The following is a 12,374-nucleotide window of genomic DNA, read 5'->3' as shown; positions in this document are numbered from 1 at the left end:
CTTTCTAATTCAACAATGAATTTAATTTGAGGATGAATGTTGTTCAGGAAGGTGATGAAATCTAATTGGATAGAGGAAACAAGGCAGATGATAAAAATATCATCTGCACATCTTCGCCAAATTTTTGGTTGTGTTCTATGATGCGTAGAGCTATTCTTTCAAACCAATCCATGAATAGGTCATCTTATATAGAGGTGAGAGCCCATTGCTAATCATCCTTTCTATTAAAAAAAAAAAAAAAAAATCTCAAATTTGAAAAAAGTGCTATGGGGATGCAATGTTTAAATAGGTGTACTGTATCTGGTGAGGAAGTAGTTGTATGGTTTCTATTCCTAGAACAATGGTGAAGAGGTTTACTATGTCCAAGTTTGCAATTATATCAGTAGAAGCCAATGCAATGTCTTTGATATTTTCTATGAAGTGTGTTGTGTTCTTAGAGCCTACAGAATTTCAACTGACTTAGGTAAAAGAAACCAAGAGCTACAGTATCTTAATTCTGTTCTTCCTAAAAATAACAACAGAACATTTGTCAAAAAAATTCTATCTCACCCTCAGAAGCAAACATATGAACAAATAAACCAATAAAATAAACTAGCAGTGATTCTCCCACACACACATATACACACACACACACACAGTCAATCACAGATAAAATAGCCCGACTGCTTCTCAAAAAAAAGTAGCTGTCTACCTAATCAACACAATATCCAATCATCTAAAACCTCTGAAACTTCCATATCTACCACTTAAAAATCCAGGTGTCTACAAGATCAGTTGCAATTGTGGTCTACAGTACATAGAACAAACTGGCAGATCTGGTGATATGCAGCGATAGGAACACTTCAAGGACATTGAGAATAAAAGAAGGTGATGGCAGCACATACAAATACATCCAACATCTAGTAGAATGGCAACAAACTGAAATACTCCACATCGATTACTGTATTTTACTCAAGAGCTTTCAGAGAATCAGTATAAAATTTTTTTTTTTAAATTTTAAAAAAATGATCATTGATTTTACATTGCCTCTAGTCTTCCTTAATCCAATATGAAACACTTGCATCTACCAGTAGTATACAGTAACACAGTAACCAGCAGCATAATAGCAAATACATGTTTTCCATTATTTAAACATTTTCAGATATTTTAAACTAGAAATAATGAAAAAAATTCTAAGAAAAAAAGAGATGATATGTTACAGTGATTCAATCTTAAAATTTGCACTTGCCGAGTGAGTCATCACTTCTACTTTCCCAGGTCGAAAACTGATAATCTGACAAATGTAATTGGGAAAAAAAAGAAAAAGCGATTGTACTTCTGGTAGGTACTAATAATTTAAGTAGTGAGAAATATAGTATGAGAGAAGATATGAAAGGTCTGTTGGAAGAAGCAAAAAAGAAATTTGAGAGAGTAAAAATTGTAGTATTGCAAACCAGATATGACAGTAACAAGTTAAGGAGGAGGGCGATGATAGCAAATGATTTCACACACAGGCTGCGTAGAAGAAATTGATGTGAGTTTCTGGATGTGTGGAATGAGTTTGATGGCAGAAAAGACTTGTATAAGAAGGATGGCCTGCACTTGAATTCATTTGGCATCAGGAGCCTGAAAAAATTACTTCGTGGTATGAGACCGAATGCAGAGAGTAAGGCAAACTAGATCATAAAGGAGAAATGGGAAAAACGTGTGAAAGTTCAGCTATGGTATGCAAACGTGATAAAGATATGAATGTCTTAGGACATGGTTATGTATGTGGTAAAGGGGTGGAAAAATATGCTCTGGGTTCAAACCTTTTGAGTATGTATGGGGAGGGAAAAGAGAAACTTCTAGAACAAGACCAACTAGATTGCATATCTAACTATGAGAATAGGCTAGGCGGTAATTTATTATGTCTATATACAAATGCCAGGAGCATCAGAAACAAAGGGATTGAGTTCATTGTTTTATTGAATATGATGTGGCCTAACATTATTGGCATTAGTAAAACCAGGCAATCAGAATCAGATATGGTAAGTGGTATCGAGTGTAATGGGTATACTATTTTTAGGAATGACAGAAGAGATAGGAGAGGAGGATGGGTACTACTAATAAAATCAGCTGACTTTAGTCCAGTTAGAGTAAAAACACAACAAAACAACAATGGTAGCAATGTCCCATGTAGCAGCGAGTTTGTCTATCTGGAGGTTAACAGAATGAAATATATGGTGGGGTGTTACTACAGACCTAACAGCTCAGTTGCAGGAAACATCACCAATTTAGCCTCATGGGTACCAAATCAGTGATCATTATGGGTGACTTTAATTTTCCAAGCAATAATTAGGTAGAAGAGAACTCTCATGATAAGAAAGAAGAGGAATTTATTGAAATGTGAGACAACTTATTCAAGCAGCATGTGAAAGAAGGAACTCTATGTCAAAGAGTGTTGGATTTCCTCATAGCATCAGAAGGAGATCTCTGTTAAAAATATGGCTATATTATCACCAGTTGGTGACATTGATCATGCTATGCTTTCCTGGGTAGTATCTAATTTTGAAGCTCTGATTAGAATATATTATATATTGAACTACAAATCTGGAAATTATGATCAAATTAGGAGAATACTATCTTTGATCCCATGGTATCAGCAATGCATTGGAATCATTGAAAAAGTGCTTAAATGTGGTGGTATCTGAATGTATCCCTAGTGTTCAAAGAATAAATAGGTTAGGAGTGAAATGGATGTGCAACTTTATTAAGCAAAAGATTCACAAGAAGAAGATGATATGGAAAGAATATCATGAGAATAAGAGCGAGAGAAGTTAAGAAATATATAAAGCTCAGGCCAGAAAAGTAACGAGTATTGTGCTGAATGCTAAATCAGAGTATGAACAGAAATTGGCCATGCAAGCTGAAGGCTATTTAAAGGAATTTTATTGTTAATGCCGCAAGCAAAAGAAAGAATGAAAGTGAAAGAATAACTTTACTGAATGCAGATGGTACTCAATTAATGAGTGATTACTTTGCTAACATATATCAACCAAGTGTATGTAGCATGGTGTCTAATGCTATTGATAGATTGGATAAAGAGTTAGAGGTTCATGAAAATGTGGTTGAAGAGCTGTTGCATAACCTGGATAAGAATTTGTCTAAAGGGACAGATGGAATATCAGCCAGTTTGATAAAGGAATGTTCAGACAAATTGGCTAGTCCTTTTACATGTTTGTATAACTTGAGTCTCAGCTCAGTAAAGTTATCACAGGAATGTATGACAGTTCCATTGTACAAGGGTGGTGCAAAAACTGATGTGTCTAACTACCGACCTATCAGTATCTCTGGTGTGGTAGTGAAGATTTTAGAAGTTCGTAAGAACTTGCACAAGAATGGGTAGACAAGCAAGCTATACTCTAGTCTTCTCTGTAAAGAACAGCATGGATTTACTGAAGGTCACATTTCAGCAATATGCTCATATTTTATAACAATGTTATGGCTGAGTTGGATAAAGGGAATGGATACACTATGATAATGTTGGATTTTTCTAATGCATTTGATTGGATACCACACGAAAGGCAGTTGCATAAATTGGAGAATATGGAATTAGAATATAACCCCCTTGTGACTTGGATCAGGAGATGGTTGACAGATGGATATCAAAAAGTAGTATACAGTGGGTTCAGTCCTCGGACCATTATTGTTCAATGTATACATTAATGACATCATGTGGGGTCTACCATCAGATGTGCAATTGTTTACTGTGATGTGAAAATCAGTAGGGCAATCAGGGATGCTACTGATATTCAGTACTTACAAAATGATTTCAATCGGCTGGAAATTGGACAACCGAAAACGGGTATCAGTTTAATGTTAGTAAGTGTAAAGTCATGCACTTTGGTGCGTGATTTGATTTCCAACAGCATATTATATTAGCAGGGTTATGCAATAAAAAATAAACTGAGGAGACAAGGGATCTGGGCATATTGGTGGATAGGAATTTGAAGTTTAAAGGTCACATAGCAAAAGTTGCAAATACAATTTGGAGGATGTGGAATTAATGTAGTGTGATGTGGAAGCAAACCTTGACATGTAAGGATAAGGAAGTCATCTCACTTCTTTATAAGGCTTTGATAAGACCACACCTGGATTATTGTGTACAGATTTGGTCTCCCAGTTTCCAAGGGGGGGGGGGGGTAAGCAGTGGAAAGGGTGCAAAGAAGAGTCACAAAGATTATATCCGGATTACGGGATTTAGATTATGAAGATAGATTGAGAATATGTGGATTACAGACTCTGGTTAACATGAGAAAGGGGATGATATGATAGAGGTCTATAAACTTTTGAATGGGTTATAGGATATCATCTTCTGATGAAATTTTTCATTATATGGAAGGTAATGAGAGAACACAGGGGCATCCATGAAAGCTAAGTTTGTTCACAGTCAAGAACGGGGGTAAGAGCTAGGTTTTTCTCTCAAATAGCAGTGAGTGAGTTGAACAGTTTGCCTTTATGGGTAGTGAGTGCATCTAGTGTGAATGATTTTAAGGGAAGGCATGACAGCTGGTTTGGATGATTTATAGCCTCTCTCAATGAGTTTTTGCCTCCCTGGAAGTCTAAAATAATAATAATAAATGTTAACTGATTACTTTCCTTCTAGTTTTTAATTCATTCATGCTATTTCCTGATGAAGTGAACAGTTTTTCATGAAACTAGTCTAATTAAAACTTTCTATTTGGCATCTGTGTGTGTGTGTGTGTGTGTGTGTGTGTGTGTGTGTGTGTGTGTGTGTGTGTGTGTGTGTGTGTGTGTGTGTGTGTGTGTAGTTTAATAGAAATAATTAGTTAAATTATATATTATCATCATCTATTCTAGTGAATATCCCAGTTTTTTTTTTTTATTACTTTAGTAAGGCTTTTAGTGAAAAAATGACTGATAGACAAAACAAAAAAAAAGGGGGGTAATCCCTGCTAATAATAGCAGAGAAACTGAAATCATCTAGAGACCTTGGAAGATGAAAGTTTTTTTTGTTAGCAGACATTTGTCTTACAGATATCTGAAATTGCATGAAGTAGAAGAAAACCTCAGAGCTAAATACACAGCTGTATTTTACTATAGATCAAGGAATTAACTTGGACATACAAAACTTACTATTATTTTTCAGGAAATCACAATGTATAATCAATATTAATTATGATAAGTTTAATTAATACTCCCTATATTTCAGTGGCGTTACACTGCCATCATCAGGAATTACAAAACAATGATATGTGCACAGAGGAACTAACAGTGGATAAATGTGAACCAAAAGTCAACCAAAGTCAGGCCTCGAGTCCTAAATGATGCCCCGTAGTGGACTAAATCGGGTAGTTTTGGCTGTGGATCTGTGAATGAGCGCTTCTGAAATTTGGAGCAGTTTCATGCACCCAAATATGCTGAGGTTTTGAAAGTTTTTCAGGGCTGATGCAAATTCCACGAATAGCTCTTCATATTTCTTTAGGATTTCTGTTAATATTTTTGAATGTTCCACTAGACTTTCAAATTTTTCCCTATGCCCCAAAAGAATTAGAATGATTCTCCAACATCTCCATCATTATGAACCAAAATCATTTTTATAGTGTTTATAATAAGAAATAAGTTCTGTCTAAACAGAGTATGAATATACGTAATTTGGGGCTTCTATACTTCAAAGTTAACCATGATGCTATGACAAAGTAGGTGCTATACCTGTGACTTCCACTGCAATTGAATTCTTCTTCAGAGAAGGTTTTTGAAATACTTAAATTAAAATTTAACATAAATTGTAGTAATTATATATATATATATATATATATATATATATATATATATTCACAACAAGAGCAAAATAAGATCAAATAAGCAAAAAATAAATAAAATAAAATAAAACAATACATCACCTTAATATAGAAGGCAGTGTATGTGCAGTAATTTGAATCTATGTGAAGTCTTATTGTTTGATCATCGAGGTGGTGGCTCTCATCAGTGAAGGATGCTCTAGAACTCTGTTTCTCAGAATCCAATGTAATATTATACCTAAAATCTATGGTTATAAAAAAAAAATTAAATTGCAGTTTGAAAAATAAATTAATCTGAAAATTATTTTGAAATATATGTAAAGAAAAATATTAAAATATTATAATAGTAATAAATGAAAATTTTATACTCTAGTACATGAAATAGTGTCCTCATTTTTCAAATGCAAACTTATTTGCCTTGGTTGAATTTTACGGTTTATAATAACCCTCTCAGGAATAACAGCTTCAATATAATCCAAATTTTTTTCTTGAGGAGTGCAACCCTTTTCCATAGTAAGTGATACAATTTTCACTTGTATTATAAATGAGTTCCTTTTTCTTTAAGTAGAGTGATAAATAAATGTGATTATTATTATGCATTTTTGATGTTGCTGAATACTTTTAAAGTTTTCTTTGCTTTACAAACTCTTGACATTTATTGAAACTTTTCTTTAGATAAAATTATCAGAAATAATATAACTATAAGAGAAAGAAAATTATAATAGACAAGAACTTTTATTCTTCTTTAATCCTATAACCAGGTATAAGCAGAGTTTATGTGTGAAACAAAATCATGAGTAGGTTACTTGCATGTAGTCTCTTAATTTCATCAATTGTCTTAGTATTCCATAATTCAAGGCACACATCTTTTTGGATATGTATAATATATATTACTATGCATTATACGAAGGATAACCATCCAAATCAGTTTTGACATTTACTGAGTTCTCCTTAATAGGAGCTAGATCCAAGAAGATACCGAGAATGATAACTGTTCTGGCATGATGGACTGACTGGACCTGCACATCCTTATTCATCTGTAGGATCTGCAAAGAGATTGTTGAGTTAAGAGTGATTTCTGAGCACCTAGCTTGCCTATTTTGGGCTACTGGACGAAAAAAAAATTTACTAGTTCAGTGTAGTTTTTTGGAAAGCTTCTCCAGAGATATTTGCTACCTAGTCTAGTGCTAGGTAGAAGACCACAATGGACTTGAACATTATTTAGCCTTTGGCTCATCCATTTAGGGCTTCAGGCAGTGAGAAGGAACAAACTTACCCATTCACTATAGTTTTGAGACATTTGTGTTTTACAGAGTCATGCTCACTGTAGTCACTAGTTGGACGATTACTGACTTAGGGTAGACTGCAGCATTTGCAAAGAATTCTGTAGCCCTTTCCCGTAGGGAAGTTTTGATCTCAGGTGATTATTGAGCACATGAATCTGCTGAGTGATTCCAGATGGATGAACCATATATCAGAAGTAGGCCAGATTAGCATCTTTTCCAGGAGTAGTTAAGGTTCCATACTTAGCTGGCTACTTTCAGTTGAGTAATAGTAAGTATATCTGTCCTATTGCCCTATTTGCTTTAAAGCAGACATGATCAAAGTGAGTTGTGAAGCAAAGCCTTTTATCTAGTTGCAGCCCTGAGTGTTCATCTGGCTAATGGCTTAGGGTACTGAACATGCCATTTTTCCCTCTGGTGATACTTGTCTTCTTTTGAATAGCAATGCAGTCTCTTGTCTGTACTGACATTAATTAGCCATTTTTTGAACCATCATTCTAGTTCCAAGATTGTGCTTTGCAGTTGCTAATCTAGGCTGGATGGAGTGTACAATTATTACAGTATCATCTGCAAATAGGACCATTGTGGTGGTAACTGTTTATTCAACAACAGCCATATGAATGGCAAAGTTCAGGGGTGATAGCAGGAAGTCCTGAGGTATACCTCCTGTGTTTTTTTGCATTTGGATGATATGATGCCTTATAGCTTCACTCAGAGTTCACAATCACTGAGGTAGGATTTCATATTTGACCAGCCCTAGTGGGAATTTAGCCTCTAGCAATTTGAAAAGAAGCCACATTTTGTCAAACACTTCTAGTTGTACCCTTAAATTCTCAGAATTGTGGAAAACATTAGTGTAGGGTACAACTAGAAGCATTTTGTCAAATGCCTTTTTTACACATTCTGAGAATTTGTTCTTTGAAGTACTTTCTCCAGTAATTCCATATGCTCATTAAGGATATAATTTATTCATTTTAGAAATTATGGACTTTATAACCATGTTATAAATAACTATTTTAATTTCCCGACATTTCGACCTTCATATTAAGGTCATCATCTGGAGTATATACAAATATACAAGAACAAGCTGAGTTACATTTCACACAGTAAGCTAAAGAAACAATGATTTGATCACCATTTATTCAATTGGCATAACCTCTAGTGGGAAAAAAAAAACAGATAAAATAGCAAATTAATTAATTAATGTTTTAATCCTAATCCTAAGCTCAACTATCCCAGAAGCATAGAAAACACAGAAACTTTGTGTATCCTCTTTGAAAGCCAAATAAAAAGTTCACCATTTTAAGATCCATACAGATGATCCAGTTATGGTCTGTATATTTTAATAATTTCAGAACCTTTTTAATGTCCTCATATGTTTCCTTTAAGTGGATGAATAGCCAATAGGAATTGAGCCATATACATTCCCACTGTGTAGTAAGACACACTTGAGACTTCTGCTTGAACTGTCAATAAATAAACTACACTCATTTGGATGATATTGTACAACACTCATTTCAGTTAGTAAACCTGACACATTGTTACAGTAAACAAACCCACATTCGTGTTTAAAATATTGTACAAGATTACTTTCCCTGCTACGATAAAAAGTTATCTTCGTATCTTGCTCCAGTAAGTTTTTTTCATTTAATCTTGAAGCTAACAATTCTGATGATTCCTTTGATATGCCCAAATCTCTTACTAAGTCATTCAATTCCGCTTGAGTAAAACGTTGCGGTCCAGAACTAGAAATTAAATTTTCATTGTCTAAATCAACATCCAGGTCTTGTTCCTCAAGAACATCTGGCATATCCCGATCATGCTCGTTCTCAAGTAAAGGAAGTCCTTTATAAATTGGCACGGCTATTTCATTGGAATGAGCAACTGGCCGAATTGCTGAGTCGAGATTTGGATACGCAATTTTTTCTTATTATAACCAGAAGTCTGAACTAAACAAAAATAGCAATCATCTACGTGATTTTTCGGTTCACGCCAAATCATTGGAATGCCAAAAACTAATTTTTGGCATTTTCCCTTGCTCCACTGTAGTAAATTTTCTACACGACTTACACACTTTATTTGGAGCCCATGAATTGTCCTGATCTGCAAGTTTTATGTCAAAGTATGCAAAGTTCACTTTCTTAATGAAATTAGCGATATTTGTCCTTTGACTGGGAACAGTAAAGCTGCCACAAATGTAGCAGAAGGAATCTACACTATTGACACATTTTCAAGTAGTAGACATGATGTATTTTATTCACTGCCGACTAACATGCAATTAACAAGACAAAAAAAACCAGAGACTTTATTGAAACGTTATAAGCACTCATCATACTTTCACGATCGATTAACGATCGACTGATTTCGATCATTCTTTGTCCACTATGATGCATATAGCATTCATTTGTTTTAGGCAGTTGTCATCGCCTACTTTTCATCACTTAAATGTATTAGGTCGGTTATCGGCCTCTCTTGCATTCAAAGCGCCAGTATGTGCCGTTGCAGGTTCTTATGCATTTATTTGTTTACTAACAAGCGAGAGCGGTGAGCGCTCCGAATCTGATCTGCGCACCGCTTTGAATAATAGGCTATATCTTTGGAAATTTTTTGAATTTCTTGATAAAAAGTTAGGAACAGATTTTTCAAAGTACATACTTTCAGAAAATAATATTAAAAAATCGATTTTTTTGATCCTCTAAATAGTACTGCCTCCTTAAAACTATCAAAAACTTACAAATTAGCAAAAAGAAAATGCCATAGAGGAAAAACCTGACGTGATAGAGAAAAATGGGTTCAATATTTGAAATCAGCACACCCAAATTAGTAAAAAACAAGTGTCAGATCATAATCAGCAGAAAAAAAAATTTTTTTTTTGGCCAGTGTTATTATTGTTACACCTGATATCATGAGAATATAGTATTCTCAGTTATCATGGTGTAACATGGAAAATAAATAACATAAATAAAAAACCCTGCATAAAAGGAATAATTTAATTAATAAAATATTCTTGCATCCAGTATAAATTGAGTAAAATGTAAAGGTCTATTGTTTAGTTAAGATAACAAAAGAAAAGAATGTATTAAGATGTATTATGACTAAACAAGGAATTTGTATTGAATAAGTAGCTAACTAAGAATTAATATAGTAATGCGATTAAGAATGAAAGAGTTAAGTGCATAAGTATAAAAGAATGAGTCATGAAATATGCTATGTAAGAGGCTACAGATTAAGCATTAAGTAGAATTCTGAGAAAAGGTTTAAAAGGGGGTTAAGATAGAGACTAACAAGAGAAATAACGGAATATCGCTTAGGGCCTATACCCGGATAGAAACTTCGTTATGAGTTGCCGATCAAAATGACGTATGGCGGCAAAATGCCACCCAATTGGTAGACAGACGGAAAACAAGTAGGAGGCGGGAAAAAGAAGTAAGGAAGGGCGCTGTTAGGAGAGCAGCTATAAAAGGGTAACCCCCCCCCCCCTCGAGGCTTTTTGAGAAGAGTTGGCTCTTTTGGGTTTTGGGAGAAAACGCTTAGATAGTCAAGGAGGCTTGAGGCCTTTTTGCCTTTTGCCAGAGGAGAAGAAACGTTTGGATAGTCGCGGTGGTTTTAGTTTGGTTTTCTAGTGGATTTCACGGTGTTCCTGAGTGGAGAGATATGGCTTATATCCTCATGCCACAACAAGGAATCAAAGGTGAGTGGGAAAGCTATTCCCGTATTCCTATGTAGAATGCGAAATATACCATAGAGTCATAGGAAGCTGTGAAAATATCGATGTCCTCATTTCAGATAGTACAGCCAACGGCACAGATGTTTATATACCCCTGAATTGCAAGAAGTTATGCAAGCAAGTTCGTTCAGTAGAAGGTAAAGGCCCGTAAGTGAAGCTAAAGAAAGGTATTGTGAATTTTGTCTTATGTTAACTAGAAGTTGTTTGTGATAGGCACCATTGTCATAATACGGAACTGTTAAAGTGATTAGGGAGAAATTATAATAGGACTTTAGAGTTTGATAGAGAGTGTTAAAAGTAAGCTAGCTAGTACTCATTTGCTGTTATTAGTACTTGTGTGCACGTGTCTTTTTAGTAAGTTCCCAAGAAGATGGCAACGTGACGTTCGCCGAAATATCGGAAAGTGTATATTAAAGTTTATTTAATCTATATTTCCAGTATACGCTGTCAATTCCTTAAATATTAGTTATCATGTCTAACCAGCGTATAAGCCTCTCAACAAGAATAAGCTAGCTAGTGTTGATAATTTGTGAATAATTAATTGTCCTAAGAATCTTGAGTGCCTACTATATTGTAAAAGGAAAGTTAATGACATAGTTGTGTGTTAATGAAGTAAATGGTTTTGTTAATATTGAGTTTGATTAGTGTGAATTGAGTAATCAAGTAGCCTGAGGAATTTGAATGCCTAATATGATGTGTAGAGAATCGGAATTGTCATAAATATGTGCTAGAGTAGTTAATGATTTTGTTAGTGTACTTGAAGCTGAATAATCTAATAGTGTGTGGTAATCTAAGTTGTCCATGTTAAGTGAATTCATGTTTTGTATGAAATTTTGTGGCGGGATGATCGTAGTAACTTTTGTCGAATCATAGCCCAACTACTTGTATTAAGCTAATTTTAGTGTGTAAGTAATTTAGTTGAGTATTTTGATATGTACCATGTTTAGAGAAATAATAAACCTTTTGTTTAATGATAAAAAAGTTGTCTGATATTGCTAATCCAATGCACTGCTTAGAAACATTCGAGCCTAATTACGCGGGGAATTTAATGTTAAGAAACGGGAAGTTTAAGGAATTAATGTCGAGTAACAAGAAATAGTGTCACAACTGCAATAGTTACACTTTCAGATATTTGAGTTCCTTTTCTCTGTTTATGTATAAAATATCTTAAACTAAATATCCCAAAGGGTGCAGTTAAAATACAAATACAAGGGATACTACGGGGAACAATAACTCAGATATTAGTAGGAATTTTGGTGATGTCTTGAAAGTAGAAGTTAGAAGAATATAGATGAAGGCAATTTGTAAAACAAACAAATATCGTAAGATAGAATGGGACATAACATTATTATATTCTTGGGCATCTCCATGGAGTCAAAGTTCAACATGGGAATCCTACACTAACCAATAAATTGTTTTGTCAGCAGCCAAAGTAATCCCAGGTGGTCACTCTTAGGTACTAATTGGGGTCAGGTTTTGCTTCAACTTCAGTGATCAGATGAGAACTGAAACAATTATTTTCTAAATGTGTTCAAAATCAGGTGATTCATGTGCCTGCAAAAGAAGAACCTCCTTCCCTTA

At 34.5% G+C, this 12,374-nt stretch overlaps 1 protein-coding gene across 1 annotated transcript in view; it reads right to left on the bottom strand.

Moving 5' to 3' along the window:
- LOC150105451 (integrin alpha-PS2-like) overlaps positions 1 to 12,374 on the bottom strand; it is a 536,973-nt gene that overhangs the window by 191,003 nt on the left and 333,596 nt on the right. The window contains exon 17 of the mRNA XM_090394825.1: positions 5,886 to 6,028. Within this exon, the coding sequence (XP_090250951.1) occupies positions 5,886 to 6,028 (143 nt within the window). The remainder of the gene's footprint in view (positions 1 to 5,885; positions 6,029 to 12,374) is intronic.

Source organism: Typopeltis vanoorti, chromosome 6 (assembly GCF_054136105.1).
Source record: "Typopeltis vanoorti isolate ZY-2024b chromosome 6, IOZ_Tvanoo_1.0, whole genome shotgun sequence".
Classification (NCBI taxonomy): Eukaryota; Metazoa; Arthropoda; class Arachnida; order Uropygi; family Thelyphonidae; genus Typopeltis; species Typopeltis vanoorti.
This window is presented reverse-complemented; position numbering and strand designations above follow the sequence as displayed.